General features: G+C 41.2%; 1 protein-coding gene across 2 annotated transcripts; it reads left to right on the top strand.

Annotated features, from left to right (window-relative positions):
- Positions 1-223: 223 nt before the first annotated feature.
- On the top strand, positions 224-14,538 carry DCTN6 (dynactin subunit 6). Of its 2 annotated transcripts, none has more exons than XM_075607495.1 (7): positions 224-350; positions 1,593-1,657; positions 3,870-3,975; positions 5,016-5,104; positions 6,972-7,019; positions 12,575-12,717; positions 14,356-14,538. In XM_075607495.1, exons 1-7 carry the CDS (start codon positions 313-315, stop codon positions 14,452-14,454), a joined length of 588 nt encoding a protein of 195 aa, XP_075463610.1. In that variant the 5' UTR covers positions 224-312; the 3' UTR covers positions 14,455-14,538. The 2 variants fall into 2 exon arrangements, with proteins under 2 accessions (XP_075463610.1, XP_075463604.1); XM_075607489.1 differs by having other exon boundaries at positions 272-353.
- The last annotated feature ends 7,224 nt before the right edge of the window (positions 14,539-21,762 follow it).

Genomic DNA, 21,762 nt, shown 5'->3' with positions numbered 1-21,762 from the left:
ACTGTGTCCCTCACACCGCATCACCCTGTGTCCCTCACACTGCATCACTGTGTCCCTCACACCGCAGCACCCTGTGTCCCTCACACTGCATCACTGTGTCCCTCACACTGTGTCCCTCACAGCTGCACCTCTGAGCATGCACTCGCACTGGCAAGCATCACACCCGGGACTCTGTGACGTCACGGGTAGCAGCCAATCACAGCGCAAGTTCCAGTGTTCTCTTTCTTCCGCGTTCCAATCGATGTGTCTTGCCTTCCAGGCTACTCCTTTAGGCTGTTCAGTCGATCGCCGAACTAGTGTACTCCTGAGAAGATGGCGGACCTAAACAAACAGACGCTGCTGCAGAAGAGGTGGTGTGTGTGTGTGTGTGTGTGTGTGTGTGTGTGTGTGTGTGTGTGTGTGTGTGTGTGTGTGTGTGTGTGTGTGTGTGTGTGTGTGTGTGTGTGTGTGTGTGTGTGTGTGTCAGGGTGTGTGTGTGTCAGGATGTGTGTGTCTCAGTGTGTGTGTGTGTGTGTGTGTGTGTGTGTGTGTGTGTGTGTGTGTGTGTGTGTGTGTGTCCGTCTGTGTGTCACTGTGTGTGTGTGTGTCTTTGTCTTTTTATAATCAGTGTGTGTGTGTGTGTGTGTCCGTCTATGTGTCACTGTGTGTGTGTCTTTTTATAATCAGTGTGTGTCTACAGATATATATATATTTTCCCTCTGTGTGTCTCTACACACGGCTTAATGCAGAGACCCACACATTGCGTAATATTTACTGGGACTTCATTTATAAAATTCGCTTTATTTTAAGGCACTGCTTCCCAACCTTATTTTACACTGCTCACCCCCTTTCTGGAAAATATTTGTTTATTGAAACCCTAATAAATCTTATTGTCTACTCATCAGACGATTGTTAATAAAAGTGAGTGATCCCAGCATAGTGTCCTGAGCTCTTGGGAGGTACACACGGCTTAATAATGCCCCAAACTGCACCTCGGTGTGGCTGAAAGCATGGGTGGCTTTCGCTGTGCATTACTGTGTCACACCCTACAATGCCATGCCGCTGTAGATGCAAAGCATTGTGGGGAGAGCGACTTTGGAAGCTCCTGCTGTAATTGAAAGCTATGCCACCCCTGCTAAGGTGCAGTTTGGGGCCTTAATAAGTGTGCACTTTCTACTCGGATTCAGAAGCCCACTATACTGCCTGGAATCCCCATTTCAGATTTATTTATTTTTGCCAACCCCATGGATACACCTTACAAATCCCAAGGGATTCCCAAACTCCCAGTTGGGAATTACTGTGTTAAGCTTTTGCAAGATATAACATTTGTATTTTTTCATTCCTAATTTGGTACGTAGGGTTTCATTTAATTCACTGATGCGCCTCAATATGACAGAAAAGCCTTGATGCTAAGTTACAAATGAAAGTGGCTGCCACCCAATGACTTGACAAGCCTGAGCAAATCTGACTCTGATGGGTGTATATTGAATCTATCATAACAAACATGATGATTCATTTAATAACACATAAACATTAAACATGCTCAAAAGTTTGAGGTATATGTGTGTGCATATAAGTATGTTTTAAGAGTGGCATTTGTGTTCTTCCATCAGTGTGAAGATCGCACCAGGAGCCGTTGTCTGTGTGGAAAGTGAAATCAAAGGCGATGTCACGATAGGTCTGTGTAAATGCATCAGTTCCTTTTATACATCACATTACAGGTCTATATTGGTGTCATTTCATTGCGCCGCTTTGAATCAAGTTTATGGTTATTTATTATTTAGAGCTCTGTAATATAAACGGAAGTTACATGTACAGAACCATTTCACATGTACGAGATTCAGACATAAGCAAGTACTGTGGAAAGCGATTCAGGGCCTCATGCAGAGAGCATCGTTATTTCAAAACTCGCCATTTTTTGTTCAATTTCCTTCAGAAAACGGCATAAAATGGCGAGTTACGAAAAACGCGCCAATTTTTTTTTTCTATGTCTAAAACTCGCCTCGCGGCTGGCGAGAACCTCCATCTCGCCATTTTTAAAACTCTCCGAATGCAGAGAGGTGCGAACGGCATGTAGCGGCTGTTGGCGCGATTCTCGCATTTTTGCCGCGCCAGGAAAAGATGGCAAGATGGCGCTCGCCGCCTATAGTAAAGGGGAAAAAAAAGGCGCGAATTTGTTTTTACACGTTTCTGAAGCGCGCATCTCGCCAATTTAAACTCGCCACACGCATCCATGTTAAACATAGCAGAATTCGCACTTTTCTGCATATGGAGAATAAAACTCTCCAAAAAAGCTACTTTTTATGAAATTCGCCAATTTTAAAATTCTATGCTCTCTGCATGAGGCCCTCAATTTCTGAAATGGTTGGCAATGTTAGTAGTTATTGGGTGGCTTGCAAGAGCCAAGTCATAATGGTTTCTATCTGGTATATAGCACAATAGGCATTTTTGAAATAGGTGAACAGAACTGGATGCCTAATGGAAATTCTAGTTAACCAGTCAACTAATTGATTTCAACTGTCTGTTAAGAGCTTTATTATTTTTTCATTTAATACACTGAGGACATGAAACAATTACTACTAATATTTTCACATACTAAAAAAAAAAATCCGTAGACGAATACAGACACCGTTTTTTTACATTTTACTCATCCCAACCATAATGTAAATAACAGCCTACATTGAATGTCCACTTTTAAGGCATCACTGTATTTTTTTAAGCAGCCACTATGATGAGTGATAATTAAGAGGTTTACTGTATGTAATTCTATTTACTCCAACATTTCTATAAGTTTAGACCTTTGTCCAGGATTTTGGGACCGGATTGTTGGCTCAAATAAAAAAAAAACACATTAAACCCAGTAACCTCTGTAATACAACTCTTTTTTTTTTACATCTCTACTTCCACTAACTGATCCCATGGTGATGAGTGAGCACCCATTTCTGAATCCTTTTCTAATGTATCTGTCCCTTTAGTTTGAATTTTGTGTGCATGCTGTTTTCTATTTTGTCTCAACAAGAATTAGGACATAGCGCCATATTTACTAAGTAGTCATCTGCCGTTAAACACCCTTCTAGTGCTTTGCAGCCCATTCAAGTCAATGGTAAGGTGTCTTCCAACGCCGGAAAGTGTCTTATGGTAGAAGACTTATTAGTAAATAAGGGCCCTAGTGAGGAAATGATGGACAATGTTTCCATCATACTCCAGAACTACTTCAAAATGTGAGATGTTGCTAACACCACACACAATATAATTTCCTTATTTTGTCAAGGCAAACACTGGTCAGATACAGATGTAGCAGGCTTCATTGTTCTTTTTTTGCAGTATGACTGGACATGCCTATGGCAACATTACCTTTGAATGCTGAGGAAACACTGATATTCTGAGGAATGCCTGGATATGTTGTTATCTAGGGCAGTGGTGCGCAAAGTGGGGGGCACGCCCCCGGGGGGGAGCTTAGATTTTCCTGGGTGGCGCGGCTGTTACATAGGCCCCGCGCTTCCCCGAAGGCATTTCAAATAAATGCCTGGGATCGCGTGAGGCCTCTGTAACTTCTTAACTTACCTTGGTTCCAACAACGCGTCTCCATCGCAACTGGCGTCACACGACCCCGTGACGTCATTTGATGCCGGAGCCATGCCGGGGGGGTGGGGGTGGGTATGGAGCCGAGGTGAGGAGAAAGGGGGGCGCATGAAGGTAAGTCTGTGCACCCCTGATCTAGGGAAACGATAAAGCCTGCTGCCCACTTTTTGTTAATCTGTGTTTGCCACTTTATTTTGCCTTTATTATGATATCTTATTGCCTGTGTAGTCTGTAGGACATGTTTGTTTGTTTATTTTTTCTATGAAAGAGTGGACTCCATATGTTTTTTAAGGTGTGTTTTCTTACAGGACCAAGGACAGTGGTTCACCCCAAAGCTCGAATTATTGCAGAAGCGGGTCCAATCATCATTGGTGAAGGCAATCTGATCGAGGAACAGGCTCTTATAATAAACAGGTGAAGCAAATGGCATTCCTGAACCCTGTTGCTGCTCATACAAAATACGCTCCTCCCTCTCTCTGCCTCTCTGTGAGCATTACAACAACAGATACTACGTCGTATTAAATGATATCACTGGTGGTGAGTTTATACTTAGATGGCCCAGGAAGTTTTGTTGTACCAAAAATAGCAGTGTATGTCACACGTGGGCCTCCCCACATCATATCTTATAAATTATGTAGTCCCTATAACATAGCTTAATATGGCTATTCCAACAACTCGTGGCCTGCTCTCTCTCTCTCTTACAACTAGTAACCCTCCACTACCTTTACAGTGTTATTATTTTACTGTGGGAAGGGATGTATGTGGTGGTTTATTTTTTGTAATCCCTTGAACCTGCGGCACATTGCAGAGTCTTTGACATTCAAAAGATACATTTTGTGGCTGAAAGGCCTCCACATTAACTATTTAGAAAGCATCAATATAGCAGCAGACATAAGCTTAAAGGGATCCATGTTAAAGTGGATAAGAAGCAAAAAGTGACACACGATGTGTGCTCACTTGCATGTCATTACCCAGAATCCCTCTCCATAGTGGAAGCATTGCATGCTGTTTGATTATGGGGTAAGATAAGGTTGAGGGTCTGTCTCAGGTATGTGTGTTCATAAGTGATCTTTATCATTACTGGTGATTTTTTTTCCCGCGCTCTAACTGGGTGTTGTGTAGTTGTTAAACTTCAACATTATGTTTAAAACACTTATTTGTTACTGCTCTAGTTTTAGCAGCACCCTTTTTAACAGTCTCCTCTTATACAAATCAATACATTGCTGGTTCTTTAGCACTCAGGTGATTACAAATCCTTACAAATTAGAAATCTCATACAGAAGGAAACCCAAATATTGAGCCATTAGCTCCCACAGGTCAACTTTTTGTAAATCATACAAACATCCAACAGATGAGACTGGTTTGTTTGCCTTATTATAGGAAAGTAATGGGATGAATAAGTTTATATTTGCACTTCGGGAGGATCAGATGCATTTTCTCACTGTCTCATGCAGTCTTCCTGAAAACATTGCACCCGACGCAGATGGTGTGGAGCCAAAGACCATGATCATCGGGACCAACAATGTCTTTGAAGTTGGATGTTGTATCCTTTTCACTAGTGTGTGTGCGTTGGTTTCCCTTTAAATCCGTCTGTTTTTGGAGTAAACCGCCAGTGGTGAAGGTTGATTTGGGTTTGTCACTCTATAGGAACATAATTCATATATAGGGGCCTATGCAGAGAGCAGCGCTATTTCAAAACTCGCCATTTTTTGGAGAAAATCGCGCAGAAAACAGCAGAAAATGGCGAGTTACGAAAAACGCGCCAATTTTTTTTTCTATTTCTAAAACTCGCCTCGCGGCTGCCGAGAACCTCCATCTCGCCAGTTTTAAAAATATCCTTATGCAGAGAGGCGCGAACGGCATCTAGCGGCTGTTCGCGCCAATAAAATGGCGCGATTGTCTCCTTTTTGCCTCGCCAGGAAAAGTTGGCAAGAAGCTGCCACTCGCGGCCATAGCAAAGGGAAAAAAAAGGCGCAAATGTTTTTTTACACATTTCTGCAGCGCGCATCTCGCCAATTTAAACTCGCCACACGCATTCATGTTAAACATAGCAGAATTCGCACATTTCTGCATATGGAGAATAAAACTCTCCAAAAAAGCTACTTTTTATTAAACTCGCCAATTTTAAAATTCGCTGCTCTCTGCATAGGCCCCATAGTTTTGCAGGCTTATCCAAATCTTTCTATGTGAATCTATATAGGGCAATGTAAACACAAAAAATGAATTTTGGTTGGTGCTGCTGTAAAAATTGGAAAGGTAGTGCACTCTATTATACCTAAAATTCATGCTTCTTAAATCACGTCCAACATACTTGAATTGTGTACGTCAAAATGTCATCATCAGATGGTGCATATAGTTTTGCCCCTAATCAAGTTCTTAGATATACCAAACATTGTCTCCAGCTGTCAAGGGAAATAAGGATTGTTTTTACTTGGTAGAATACATATTATTGGGATATTGATGTAGTGAAGCTGCCTTATTTCTCTGTAATTATCTGTCACTTTGTCTCTCTCTCTTTTTGTCACTTAATCTTTTGCCAATTTTCTTTACCACTTTCTGAATTTCCCAGTTTGCATGTCTCCTCTTCAAGGTCCCTGGTTTATAGAGGTTTAACCCTGCCACCCCTAAGGTTGGGAAACACTGTCTTAAACCATTCTTATTTCTAAGAGTCTACCCCCACAGGAGACATCAGGATTTTTAAAGGTCTCCCCAAAAAAATCCCCCCTGGTTTTATGCTCATTGCACTATTAAATAGCAGGTCTTATTATGCACCAGTTAATGACTAGTCTATAAGGACACTTCTCCCTCCATTAGAGAGGTTAGGAGAGCGTTTGCAGGTAGTGTTAGTACTTGCAAAAGAGGGGATACCTTGGAGTGGTTACAGGCTTAAAATTCTCTGTTAAAGAATTGGAACTAAACGACCCTGGCTTATGAGAAGATAAACAGATAAGTATTTATTGGATGCAGCACTGGGCCTTATTGTCTTTTGTTATGTCAAAAAAGTAAGCACAATCTTCAGGCGTTCCAGAAATCTTATTTCTTTCACGTGGAATTTTTGGGGAGACAACCAGGAAATACCAGGAGGGTGAGGTTCCCATGGATGAGAAATAATTACTTTTGAGGAGTAAAAAGATTGGGAACTCGTGCGCTAAGATGAGCTACATTTCTCAATGTAATCATTTTAATTTGCTCACAGTTTCAGGGCTGGTTTCTTCAAAATTGTGATTTGAGGTAAAGTAGATATCCTTAAAATAGGGTTCTGTTCAATTTTTTTTACATTCTGTAATTTCACAAAAGTAAGCCGCTCTGCAAAAGAAAATCATCCAAACTTTGTCTTCATTTCTATTTCTGGGGAGTAGTTAGAATAAGGAGAATATTGAACCTAGCTATACCTTAACTGCGGTCACTAGATTCTCAAGCAATGAAGATGGGAGATAACAATGTCATAGAATCCAAAGGTAAGTGTGAGCTGTAGGGTTCGAGCTTTTGGCTTTTCTGAAAATATTCGTTATTTATGCAACTTAACTGACAAACAGTGATTTATATTTAGTTTTTAGATGAAGGGAAGTAACCTGCATTAATTTATTCCTGTTATCTCTCCTGCTTTTTAGAAAAGATGAAAAAGTTCTTTAGGGTCAGTGTATGTTGGGAGAACTTATTATATGTTCTGAACCTTTAATCTCTGGATACAAAGCAGGAAGCTATGTAGGTTTAAGCAGCAATTACCAATTTTTTGACACTCCCCCCCCCCCCTCCTCTGTAAAAATAAGTATAATTAAAATATAAGTTTAAATATGTATAGGATTTCTTAGCTTAGTACTTTATATGATATCACGAGACATTCTGCAACAGATCATTATGTGATTTATTGATGAAGTGCAGATAAAATATGATGCCGACAATTCAATAAAAGCAATCGCTGTCAAAACCATTTTATTGTATTTAATAACTCCTGAAATTTGACTTGCCTTTGTGATTCACATTTACATTTCTCCTGTGGGTTTTGTTGCTTTGCAAGTTTATGATTAGATACGTGATGCTCTAATCATAAACGTGTAGCGTTATCTCCGTTAATGTCTTCTTCAAAACTGTGATCCCCTTAACCTTTTGATTGCCACGTCCCCTCCAGCACAGCGCGGTCACGTGACTTGCCAGCCCTTAACCCGGAAATAGAAGAGGAGTTACCGTTTCCCTTCACTACAGATCGCGTCCCGCGCCCCAAAGGAACGCAGGGCGCGATCAAAAGCAAAACATTTTTTCTTATATACAGTATATATAAAAGCGCCTTGGGCATGACATGACGACAACGTCTTGGGGCACCCAAAGGGTTAAAAGGACATCCAAGGGAAGGCAGAAAAAAGCATCACAGGTCCACCATTTTGAGAAAATTCTTTAACAAAATAAAATGATTAGAGTTGTGTGAATGGCTCTAAAAATGTGATTATTTTTTGGTGAGTCAACTAAAAATGTCTTCATGCCCTTCAATAGAATAATGAAATAAATGCCTTTTATTCTGTTGCATGTACAGTAAAATCCTTTTCATCAGATATTTAACAAGAAAAAAAAGCTCTCCTGAGAAGGGACAGGTCTGCCATAAAAATGTTGTGGTTACTAATGGTGCTCCCTGCAATCTCCCAGTTTTGTTCAGCAGGGGGACCTGTGTATAAGAAAAAAATATATTGATAAAAAGTATTCCTCCAATATTTTTTTTTTTTTATGTCTCATTTAGTAGAACAAGTAGACAGACACTTTTTTTTTTTTCTTTACATTATTTTTATTAAGAGAATATTGGTTACATGATTTAATTCATCACATGGATGGATACACACAAGAGGATTTGAAAGTGGTGTAAACAAAATTAGCAGTAAGGGACAGACATAGTACAACAAGATGTGCCAAGACATACCTATATAACTTTTGGAAAAATAGTTGAAAGCGGGACATGATACCCGGTCATTGCCTTCTATTCTTTTTTTACTTTGCTGTTAAATACATTTGTGTTCTTAGAGGGGTTTTTTTTTTTATTTCAGAGGTTTATGAAGTTGTACTTCTTCAAACTTCAGTTTTTAAAAAAAATACATTATAGAACATGGAGTCTAATAACTTGTCATTTAAAAAAAAAAATGAAGCTCCATAACATTATACATACAATGTGCAAACCGTTAAAATTAAAGTATACAATAAAAATGTTTTACGTAAACAAAGCAGGTACAGCTCAACCCCCTTATAACGCTGGGCTTGGGGTCCAAAGAATCACACTGCGTGATAAGCAGGTAGCGTTAGAAACAATGTACAATTGTATGCACTGTACATTATAGACTAAAGATGGTAAATTCCGGGCATTATTGAAATCCCTGCTCTCTGATTGGTTAAAATTCCGGGCATTATCCAATCAGTAATGGCCTGGAATTTTTGGCACCCTGACAAGTTTTTCACCCAATCAGCTTTCAGTTTTCATTCACAGAGAGTGAAATTTGCTATTAGACAGGGGAGGTGATTGGACAGAAGGCACCAGCATGGCACTGACTCCTCCCCCTCACTGCCTGCAGAGAGCTCCGCACAGGAGAGTGAGGGGAAGTGTGTGTCTGTGTGTGTTTTGTAGGTGTAAGGGGGCCAGCAGAGTGTTTTATTGGTGTTTGTGTGTCTTCTGTTGGTGTGTGTATTGTGGGTGTAGAGGGGGCAGCAGAGTCTTGTTGGTGTGTGTCGGCTGTGTGTGTAGAGGGGGAGCTGCAGTGTGTGTTTTGTGGGTGGAGGAGGGGTGCAGAGGGTTTTGTATGTGTGTGTCTGCAGTGTGTGGGTTTACAAGGGGGCTGCAGTGGGTGTATAGGGGGGCTGCTTGTGTATATTTTATGGATGTAGAGGGGCAGCAGTCTGTTTTGTTGGTGTGTGTGTCTGCATTGAGTTTTGTGGGTCTAGACGAAGGCTGCAGTGTGTGTCTGTGTTTGTGGGTTTAGAGTGGGGGCTGCAGTGTGTTTTGTGGGTGTAGAAGAGGGGGACTGCAGAGTGTGTTTGTGTATATAGAGGGGGTTTACAGAGTGTGTGTGTGTGTGTGTGTGTGTGTGTGTGTGTGTGTGTGTGTGTGTGTGTGTGTGTGTGTGTGTGTGTACAATTTCCTTTTAATAAACGTGCAGTAAAAGCATAAGAATGTAGACAATCATGCTGATAAAAATCAATATGACTACAAACATTTATCTTTTTGATGAAAAATTAAAAAAAAAAAATACAAATAAGCCAACATTTAGCCTATAATAGTAATAATCCCCTCAGAACAGGGTATTACTGGACAATAATGCCCTGGCTGGGTTAAAGTCCCTCGGCTTCACCTCGGGCCTTCAACTCTTCCAGCCAGGGCATTATTGGCCAGTAATGCCCTGTTCTTTGGGGATTATTACTTAAATAAAGTATTTAAGATCCCAATAATCGTGTTGTAAAGTATTCATAAATACGAAGATTGGGAGCCACGCTTGCATTGCGTTATAAGCGGATTCGCCTTTATAATTGGGGTTGAGCTGTATTGTTTTCGAATGTTGAGAATCTTTGATCTATTTTTTATTTTCCAACTTGCTATCCTTCCCTTCTTGCTCATAAATACTTTTAAAGAATTGGAAATGCAGCTGAGCAATAGCATCATTAATGGACAAATCTGCGTCTTCCAAGAAATTTGCAAAACAAATTTATTTCTTAATCCTGCAAAGCTCTTTGGTAAGACTTCCAAGCCTTCAGGGTTTAATGTAAGTGGGGAAGCATATCTTGTTGTACTTGAAATTTAATTAACAGATATTATTCAAACAAAAGGCAGGAAGCGTAGAAAGGATATGTAAACTTCTAGCTAAATGCTATCGCACAACTGGGGCAGAGAGGAAATGCCATTGCAACCGTTGTCTAATATTGCATTGTATCGTGGAAATCCAAACCCAAGAGGAAGCCAGATAAGCGATCTTTCTAATTATATGTACATTTTTAGAAAACGCTAGACTGCAGAGTAATGTTCGGCCGTGAGAGCTCTGAAAAAACAGTAACAGAATAAAAAATAACAGGCAATCTAAAACTAGTACTATTGTGCAGGCAAAAAAATGTAAATGCATAGAAAAATCCCTTTCATTTGTTACGTACAATCATTGCAGATTATGCAACCTTTTAGTGGACAATATTTACTAAACAGTAGTGTACCAAATATAGGGTCCCTTTCCATATGTACTGTACCTCTTTAATATATCTCTCTTTTAGTGGGCAAGCATGGCCGTTCCTTAAAGATGCAGCTGTGTTATGGGTTTTTAGGAGTTTACAACAAAAGTGTTTCTGTATGAACAAATAGGGAACACACAACCCATGGGGTGGGCTGCATCCCTACATTTGTATTACTATTACAGGTTGCTGTGGTATATAGAAGTATGTCTTTCAAGACTAAACACACTAACATCTCAGTATAAATCAAAGGCAATAAACGGTTACAGAAACTGCAAGAAGCAGAAAAATAAATACATGACACATTATCCAAGTAGCATCCTGCTATGACACTGTGCAATACTATAGAAATTTGAATGGACACGTGTCAAGAGAACAAGTAAACACCAATTACGTTGTCATACTGTAGATACGTTTATTTAAATTGGATAAAAATAAGCCAGGACTTTGTATTTCAGTTTTACAAAGCAAATTTGTACTTGGATGGGTATAACCAGATATTAAAGAAAAGTTACGTCTGGTTATACACAGTACCAGCTTCACGTTGCATATCCAGCAACCAACCTCGCACTGAGGAGACCCAAAAGGTTGAAACAACAGCTGTCTGTGATTAGGTTTATTGGCTATGCACCCAGGCTGTGCTGAAAAAGCTGTGTACGGCCTGTAATATAGTGCGTGCGCGCGTCAATTAGAATTGGCTGTGTTAGCCAGACGTTTACATACTAGGGACGCACGTGCACGGCCGTGAGCGGTGCTGCGGCAGACCAGGGAAATTGCAATAAAATTGGATAGCGGCAGCAGCGCGAAAATACAATCACAGCGCGGCCCAACGTTGTGACGCAGAGTCACGCTCTGAGTGCTGCTTCTTTGTTTTCTCGCCTGGGAAAGCATTGATTATTTTTATATATAAAAAGTTTGATATATATATATATATATATATATATATATATATCATACACAATTTAAGTTCCATGTAAATGGATTTCAGGCAAAAATTGACGTGTGCTCCTTTGCATGTCATTTCCCAGAATCCCTTGCTGCAGTGGAAGAACTGTATGCTAGGTGATAATGGTTGAAAGGCAGGGTTGCAGACATGTCTAAGACATGTGAATGTGCTCACAAGTGATATTCTTTATTGGATATATACATACATGTATACATACATACACCCACCCACCCACACACACAAGACTTCTGCTTTTAAACTAGTTTATTCTAGCATAAACTCCGCACAGCTGCAATGTCCTTTCAGCCAGCAGCTGGGAAAATAGAGATTAGATCTTAAGTAAATAATTCAGCATCCTTTTAGCATGCATAAAATGTAATATAGGAAAAAATTCAGCACATTATTATACATTGAAGTTTTAAGAATGTTATCTCAAAACTGGAGATATTTAAGTTTCAATTTAAGAAGAATTGTGTTATCATTGCTGATTCCCAATGCAGTTTATTTTGTACATTCATTAGCATCTGTTGTTGGATTGCCTAGAATTAAGCTTCTTTTGCCGATACCCGACAAATCATTCCACAGATCTTGAATTTTGTGACAAATGTTGAAAGTTTTCGGAGGTGATGCAACATGGCAAAGTTATTTACTTTTTAGCACATCTACATTGCACCATTAAAAAGTGTATTTAGTTATGTTTTAAAACCCAAATTCACCTGTGCAGTTATCCTTTTTTTGTTCCCCAATTCAAAACTGGAAAATAAGTTGTTTCAGGTTTCTGAACCAAGTAGTCGACGCACATTAAACATATCATTTTTTATGACCATTTACTTGTTTTATTTGTGTATCTAAATAGGATTCCATTGCGCTTTTTTATTCTAGCATTTGTAGGTAGGAATGTTATTCTGACCAGTGGCTGTATCATCGGTGCGTGCTGCAATGTGAACACTTGTGAGGTTATCCCTGAGAACACCGTCATCTATGGATCTGACTGCCTGCGCAGGGTGCAGACGGAGCGCCCCCAGGTCAGTTTACAGTACTTCGGCAATCTTCCATTTCCCATAGATAGTTGTGCTGATTTTCAGCTGCCCCTGAAGTTATTGCTTGGTGAAATAATAGAATGTTCAGCTTAGACCATCCTTTCTTGTTCCTGGCATTGGTTGATGCAAAAGCTAAGCCATGGAACATTTCCACAAAGGGATTTAATTGGGTTTGAAGCGGCAATCCAAGCTCAGCATTTTTTTTGTTTGTTTGTTTTTACACAGGATTGAAGCAGGGGGTCTCCAGAAATGAATTAATTTGATCTCTGGGGACCCTCTGCTTCCCGAGATACTTACCTCTGTAGGGGGTGCCGGTAGCATCTCTGGCTGGACTAGCTGTGGTTAATGTAATGGCGGCTTCAAAGCTTCCACGTCCTGTGAGCCAATAGGAAGCTGTGACGTCATCTGGTGCGGCTTTCTATTGGCCCACGTAAGCAAGGACCTTTAAACAGAAGAGATGCCAGCATCACTTATGGAGGTAAGTATCTCTGGAAGCAGTGCTCCCCGGAGCTGAAATGAATGGGGTTCAGCTCCAAAGACCCCCTGCTTCAATCCTATGTAAAAAATAAATAATTGCAGCGCTTGGATTGCACCTTTAAAGCAGCAGACCCTACGGTGACCAAAGTGGCAGTGGACAGTTTAATGGATTAAATGCAAGTGACTAAAACTTTTTTTTTGTAAAGATCAGAAGAGTAGAATAGTTTTTAAATAATTGGGACATTTTTTAATGTTTCAATGGTAACATTTATTTGTGTTTGTTTTTTATTCACTGCATGAGAGTGCCCCTTTAAAATGTAGCCGCACCTTTGAATGGACAAACATGAACTCTCTTCATACTGTATGTGTAGTAATTAAGTGAGTTTTTAAGATCTCTTTTTAAGATAAAACTACAAGAAATGGAAGAAAAAAGGGTCTTGCATGATCATATAAATGTCATCCACGTTGGTCCATTACAACGCGTTACTAATTTTAAGATAGCCTAGTTCTGTTTTTTCTCCATAATCAAGCTATATGGATTACTGCTGTAATTTACAGTGATTTTTATTAGTGACACAAAAATCAGCATATCCTGTAAATAGTTTGTAATACGCCATTTGTGGGTATATTTGTATGTGTGTTTAATAAAAGGAGCTGGCGTTATTGTACCGCTGACAGTATCTCCATTTATTTATATGGACCAGAATAATAAGGGTATTTTCTTACTCTAAATATAGATATGGTATACCATTGTACCATATCATAGTACATTTATGAGTAAAAGAAGAAGAAATATACAATAGGGTGGAGCAATAAGATTGCAGGTGATCATGCAGCAAAAGCACAAAATATAGGATTTCAGCTGAAAAGCTATTAACCAGATTTAAACCAGACAATGCTCCTTTTTATTTCTGTCTTTCGTTTAAGGTTGACAATCCCTGTTTCCTTCATCCCTGAGGTCATAACCTATAAGGCCAATGACCAAAACAGGACATAGGATGCTCTTGACAATCAGTCCTGCGGTTCATTTCTCCCTGTAGTTTGTATATACCAGTACAGTACTGTATAAGTACTACAAATGCTTATTCTTTTTTGGTTTGTTTTTTTGTTTGTGTATATATATTTTTTTATTTTGGTTTCTTTCAGCCACAAACACTTCAGTTGGATTTCCTGATGAAAATCCTTCCTAATTACCACCACCTGAAGAAGACGACTAAATTTAGCTCTACACCGATCAAAAACTGAAACTGTCCACTACGTTGTGTCTAAATTGTGTCTAAATTATCCTTCATGTGTAATGCTATGTACATTAAATTAGTTTTAGTTTCATTGTTTAGCTTTGTTCAATTTGTTTTGACACTGTGTGTTTTATTGCCTTAAAGATACAATTCCCTCTACTTAAAATAATAATAAGAAAATAATGCCTGATGTCACTACACTCCATTTAGAAGGAATGTGAAAAAGAAAAGCGCGTGAGACAAGCGGTGGATTCTGATAGCGGAAATGGCAAACATTCTCCCTGATACTCTGCCAGTCATTAAACGGAAAATTGTTTATAAGTCGGTCAATTTAGAATTTTTTAAGATAAATAAATTTAGAATAGTAATTGTAATTAGCCACTCTTTATATAATATGTTAAAGCTCAAAGTAAATTTTGGGTGGAATTACACCTTTTAAACGTTTTTAGACTGTTATGCACGCTTGACCCCTTCAATGCCCTATTAGTGTACGTCATACGTCATAAAAAGTGCCACCCTACACGACCTGTACGCTGTACGTCATGGCCTATTGATCTTTTTAAAGGGATGTGCACAATAGGCGCTGATCGTGCTTAAGTTCCCATCCGGAACCCTGAAGTGATCACATGATCGTTCAGTAGAGGAGTTGCGTGATCCATCGGTGGCAGGACCCCCTGTCACTGAAGGGGTTAATAGATCGGTTTATGGTGGAGTTGAGAGAGAGAGAGAGAAGTGAGCTTTAAGATCAACACTTACATTACATCTAAACGGTGCCTGTAAACTATTTAATTTCACTGGGCTAACATCTGCAGTTGACAGCAGCATCTCATAATTAGAAATAATAAATAGAGGACAATCAGTCTTTGTATCCGTGTTTCTCCTACGTTACACTCTTGAGCAGTTTTTTAATGGATTAAATAGCACTTGATTTATGTGGCCATCAGGGATGATGTATAAATTATAATTTAGTAAATCGGCAAATCGCTGATCACATTCCTGGAGAGACTTTTACGTTCTGCTTATATTTAAATACCATTCCCAAGCTTCCATTGAGCTAACAAGTAAATGTTTTAAAGACTTAACAGTCACAATGATTTAATAACTGGTAAAGCCATTAAGGAGGTAAATGCAAAATTCTGCAAAGCGGACGTTTGGGACTAAATTCCCCATTGGGGCTGCATCGTAGTATATTGAATTTACATCTTTGTGTGGTTTTTTTTCTCTCTAGCTTTGATGTTACAGGAACATGTTTGTTGTGCAATGTTGTTTAAGACAGATTATTTTTCATTAAAAATAATATTGTGTTAGAACAAGTAAAGACAGCATCGTATTGTTAAAACTAATATGATTGATATTTTTTCCCCTTCAGGTTTGATGAGTTCCTTGAAGCTTTTATATACAGATGTGCATGTGGCTATTCTTTTCTACAACAAACTGTAACACCTCCACAATGCATACTTACGGTCACGTATATAAATGTTACAAATGTAAGTGACATTTGTTTTTTTGCATGGAATTATTTATAACCTTTTTTTTATTGAGAGAGAGAGCGCAAATGGAAATATTACTGTATGCTCATTTGCATGTCTTAGACAGGTCTGCAACCCCGCCTAATATATATTATAAATAATTCCATACCAAAAATATATAGGGAGAGAGAATGAATCATTAAATTATATTATAGATGATTTCTGAAACATCACAAAAGAAAGTGTTAAACAAAAACACTTTTGCTGTTTCATCAGAAGATGGCGATGAAGATTAAAAGAATACATTCAATCTGGACCATTTTTCTTTACTGTGTAGTGTGATTATGTTTCTTGGAGACGGTACTCGTGTTGTATATGCTGTATAAAAGAGTGGTTTAGACCAGGGGTGCCGAACTCATTTCATATGAAGGGCCTGATTAGATTTAATAGATTTCATATGTACTAAACAAGAATTAGAAGGAGCACACAAAAGACTGGTAGAGTCAAAAAATCTTAAAAGTGTATTAAATTCATCAGAGCCAATGACAAGGTAACGTTTCTGGACACAGAGTCCCTTCTTCAGACCAAACCCCAGCTTTGGGACGCCGGGATCAGCAGAAGGTGTGCGCCAAAAGGGAATACACTGTAAATTTAGTTTTCTAAACAGTGGTGTGCCATTTATACCTACTCTTTTCCAGATTTCATATGTACCATACATTTTCAAAATATACATATAAAACATAGTAGTGCGGCTGTATGCTAGATGTCAGCATTAAGCTCTCCACACCCGCCCCCCCCCCTCCTTTCTCCTTCACTCTCCCCTCCCCCCTCACTTCCCAGCCTCTCCCTCACACTCTTACTCCACCCCTCCCACACTCTCTTCCCCCCCTCACACTCTTAATATATCCCTCTCCCATTCAAGACCTCACTCCACACACAATATCTCACGCTCTTAATACCTCCCCCCTCTTACACTCTTAATATCCCCCCACCCATGCTCTTGCCCGGTGAGGCGTGACCCATACTGGAGCAGGCAGAGTACGGAACCTGGTGAGGAAGCATGATGGGAGAGTTGGTCTGAGGGAGGGACCTATGCTGGCTGTTCCATTCTGCTCCTGCACTTGAGTGAAGCAGGATCCCACACAAAGGCTAACCGGGCACTTCTATTGGCCCGGCAAGCCTTGCGAGAGTTCCTGCTGTAGTAATGTGTGGGAGAAGCATGGAAGAAGCAGCTCTCGCCCTGGAACAATCCTGGTCTGCAGGCCGCATGTTTGACAGCCCTAGTTTAGAGGTAACATTAAACAAGCAACAAAGAGAGAAAGAGAAACTGGCGCACAGCCAAAGGAGTGGGTCACCAACAGAATGAATGAAAAAGTGGTCCTTTATTGATCCACATAGGAAATGGAGGTAAACACCTTCCTACGCGTTTCGTGTATGGGAATACACTTTATCAAGGAGTCCTCTTTTTATTTGTGCATTATCACATGCTGTGAGTCCAGGGACCTTCCCTGTGAAGAATTGGAAGGGGACATTGCTAGCTACCCCATACCCAAGGACATTGGGTCTCCATGGGATTTCACATATTAATCTCACTAGCCCCAATCCCAACATCTATCTACATTATTCCTATTACATGGATCTAGCGCTGGAGCGCATTAATCACTAACTATGCCTTCTGACAACATTAAACAAGCAAGCTGAGCAATGGGATAGTATGGAAGCAGCGGGGCTTTGACCCTATAATGTCTTTGCGTGTCTTGTTTTTGTCACCAGGAAAATGTAAATATCTCGGTTTCATTAAATGAGAATAGTACTTTTTAGAAGAGCAAAACTATAGGGGGAAAAACAAACAGCTCAAGATATTTATTAACCAAGCATTTGCATATATAATAAAAAATTATAAGGATTGTAGTAATGCTTTACAAATAATGTAGTAAAATTAGACAGTAATGTTAGGCACCCTGATTTCCTTGGTTTTGTGAAAGAACAAATGTTATATATACCAGAGCAAATATTACCATACTTACTGTGTCATTTACTTCTCGGGTTAGAGGGCATGTTGTTCTTGTGAAATTGAACAATGCCTTGTTCATTGGTTTGATTATAACCTTATAGAGATGAAGCACCTATTCCCACCTCCCACGGGAAATCTGGCCACTACATGGGTGTTTCTCTGGTGCTATGAGCTCACCTGGGTGTTATAGAAGGCCTGAGGACTCCGCTGGTGTTGTGTGGAAGCATCAACTGGTCAGGCTTTTTTTTTTCTCCTAGGGTGCAGCACCTCCATCCCATGAGGATCCTGGCAAGCAGGATGGTCCCCATAGGTAACTCTTCCTCCTCCAAACACTAGACATCATTGTTGATATAACTAAGTTTATTCTGTGCACAGCATGGCATCCTCCACATTCCCTGGAGCAGATACCTAGGGCTTGAGTCCAAGCATCCCTCCTAAACTCCCTCACCCCCTGATGGAATGAGGGGAACACCCACTCCTCTGAGGGAGGGAAGACAAACACCAACCTAACCAATTTGGTGGTGTCGGCTTTTATTCCCAGGAGGAAGGGCTTGTAACCCTGCCCCATAACAGGGCAGGGCCAGATACTGACAGGCATCACACCATATACATGTGACCCAGTCTGTACCCTCCCCATGGATGACACTCCAACTGCTGGTTTAGGCCAGCCCCTGGATATGGCAACACAGTAGCCATCCAGGCTACAACTGCAAGCTAGGCCCTGCGCAGGAGTTTAACCCCAACACTGTCTGTTCCTATAAGGACTTATAGTGTTGAGGTCAGTGGAATTCTATAGCCAGGGGCACTAAGCTACAGAGATTATTAATGAAGGTGAGTTAAGTATGATCTGTAAGAATTATGGTTCAAGGTCCAGATTTACATGTGTGATTATTTGCTGCTGTTCTGGGCTCTGTCACATTCCAGTCTGGGATCAATACAAGATGGAAGTCTGGTCACTTCAAGAGTACTCAGTATAATGTTGTAAAGGGGTTAAAATTACAGTGCAACCATGTTGTCATACAAACCATTCTCCGCAATGACCTTGTACCTATGAATAAGTCAAACTCACTTTTACTATTTTTACAATTAAATGCTGCATTTTCCGTGTCTACTTCAGCATCTCACCCCTAACAAGTAGTGGAACAGAAGGGTAAGAGTCATAGGGCCCTTTTCAATAAACTCCGAAGACGTTCCAAAGGCGAATGTTATCACCAAAAAGGTGTCACGCTGTGCTCACCACAAACAAGACGAGACCCCGGTACTGAGATGGGAGTAGTAACAAACACCAGCCACAGGCACGAGGGCCACGTCCGGAGTGTAGGTTTGCCTTGACAGCAGGGTCAGGGATGTAGAGATCAGAGTAGTCTTTATACTTGAACAACAAACAGAGAAAAGAAACCTAGTTTGGGCACTCTAGTACATCAAATGGGTGAGGTGTGGAGGATTTAAAACAACTTTAATAAATCACTAAATAAAATATTGGGGATTAAAACGAGTATTACCAGGTCTGGATCGGTAATGCGGATGGCAGAAACACTCAAAAACACTCAAAAAGGAGTGTCCTGCAATCAAAAAGGTGAGTAAAATACAAACACCTGTGTGAATAACCAGAGGTGTAGAACTCAACTGTTTAGGTAGGTCTCAGTGCACATATCATGAATATATAATATATGGGAAAAAAAAGAAATCAAGCAGTACAGAGACTCTTTCTCTCTCTGAAGGTTGCTCGTTTCAGAGAGAGAAAGAGTCTCTGTACTGCTTGATTTCTGGGGAAAAAGTGTGAGTGCTACTATCTTACAGCCCTACATATTCCAGATACATATTCACAGGTCACACTATGTTATGTCTTTTCGTCTTTTCGTCTTTTCATGACCACGCTGTGAACATCCTGCGCTCCCCTTGCTGTGGATGTAAACAGAGTAACAAGAATCTATGCTCAGCCAATCGCCTATAACATTGGTGAGCATATATAGGCTGGATCAGCCAGCCCCCATGGGGGGTGGAGTGGGGTCGTGGCCTCCGCGGTAGCTGTGATAGGTCCAGGGCTCAACGAGCAGGTGTAGCTGTTTGTGCAGCTAAAGAATGCATCTATGAGCAGGTGCAGCTGTTTGTGCAGCTATTGAATGCATCTATGAGCAGGAGTAGCTGTTTGGCAGCTAGTGGATCTTGACACGGAGCTTGGGGGCGTGGCGCACGTGTCACATGCAAGCTCTGAGCGCAGTCAGTGCGCGGCATGATCCGGGGGCGGAGCCAGAGTCCACGGCATCGGATGACGCCATTTTGGCGCGCGTGCATGCTGGTAAGGAATGTGGTCCATAGGCACCCCGCGCGTGCGCGGTGATGCTTGAGAGGATGCGCGGAGCGGCTGTACTTCGGTAATCCTTACAGTACCCTCCCCTTCAGAGGAGACCTCCGGGCTAACCCTGCGAGGCTTCAGGTGGTATTTCAGGTGGAAGTCTTTGATGAGTTCGGGTGCGTGGACTTGCTGGTGTTGAATCCAGGATCGTTCATCAGGACCGTATCCCCTCCAGTGAATGAGATACTGGATAGTCCCTTTAGATAACCTGGAGTCTAGGATGGCCTGAACTTCGTACTCCTGCTGGCCCTGTACGATTAGAGGACCCGGTGGTGCAGGAGATGGATCAGGGAAGCGGAGGCTGCGCTATGCAGGTTTCAGTAGTGAAATATGGAACACGGATGGAATCCTCATTGAAGAGGGGAGTTGCAGGCGGTATGCCACCAGATTGATTTTCTCCAAGATCTTGAATGGACCAAAGAATCTTGGGGCCAGTTTGAGTGTGGGAACTCTTAGGTGTATGTTCCGTGAGGACAGCCATACTTTGTCTCCCGGTCTCAGCTCTGGAGTTTCGCGACGGTGGCGGTCTGCCTGGGTCTTCTGTCTGGCGGAAGCATCTTTTAGGTTACTCTGGATCTTGGTCCATGAATTTTGCAGTGCTTGGATCCGGTCATCCACTGCAGGAACCCAGAAGGAGGGGAAGAGGTGGGCAGTCATGAGAAGGGCGAGGCCTGTGTGGATTCGTTCCTCAGGGAATTATGGGTGAATTCTGCCCACGGGAGAAGGTCTGCCCAGTCGTCCTGGGTGTCCGCGATAAAGCAGCGCAGGTACTGCTCCAAGGACTGATTGGTCCTTTCTGTCTGTCCGTTAGTCTGCGGGTGGTACCTGGAGGAAAAATGCAGGGAGAAGTCCAATTTCTTAGTGAAGGCCCGCCAGAATCTCGAGACAAACTGGGGCCCTTTGTCCAATACAATGGTCGTGGGAGTTCCGTGGAGACGGAAAATCTCTTTACATAATATGTCTGCCAGTGTAGGGGAGTCCGGTAGGCCTTTAAGTGGAATAAAAAGTGCCTGTTTTGAGAAGCGATCTATGACTACTAGTATGGTGTTCATACCTCTGGATCTTGGCAGCTCTACTATGAAATCCATAGATAGGTTCCTCCAGGGGCGGTCCGGGATGGGTAGGGGATTCAAGAGCCCTTGTGGTTTGCTGCGGGGCACCTTATTCCTTGCACATGTGGTGCATGCCTTGGTGAACTACTTTATGTCGCCTTGCATGTTTGGCCACCAGAATGTCCGTGTGATTAAGTCTGCGGTTCTTTTGGTACCAGGATGACCGGCGGTTTTTGATGAGTGTCCCCATTCCAAGATTTTTTTTGCGGAAGGGAAGTGCTGCGAAGAGGCATCCATCTGGAATTTCCAGACCTTCCGGAATGTTAGTTTGATCCAGCAGGATGTTATCCATTATGTCAAATGTGTTGGCGGAGATGATGAACCTGGCAGGCAGGATGGTCTCTGATTTGGCTTCGGTTTTGTT

Source organism: Ascaphus truei, chromosome 1 (genome assembly GCF_040206685.1).
Source record: "Ascaphus truei isolate aAscTru1 chromosome 1, aAscTru1.hap1, whole genome shotgun sequence".
NCBI lineage: Eukaryota > Metazoa > Chordata > Amphibia > Anura > Ascaphidae > Ascaphus > Ascaphus truei.
Note: the sequence above shows the minus strand (reverse complement) of the source record. Positions and strands in the feature narration are given on the sequence as shown.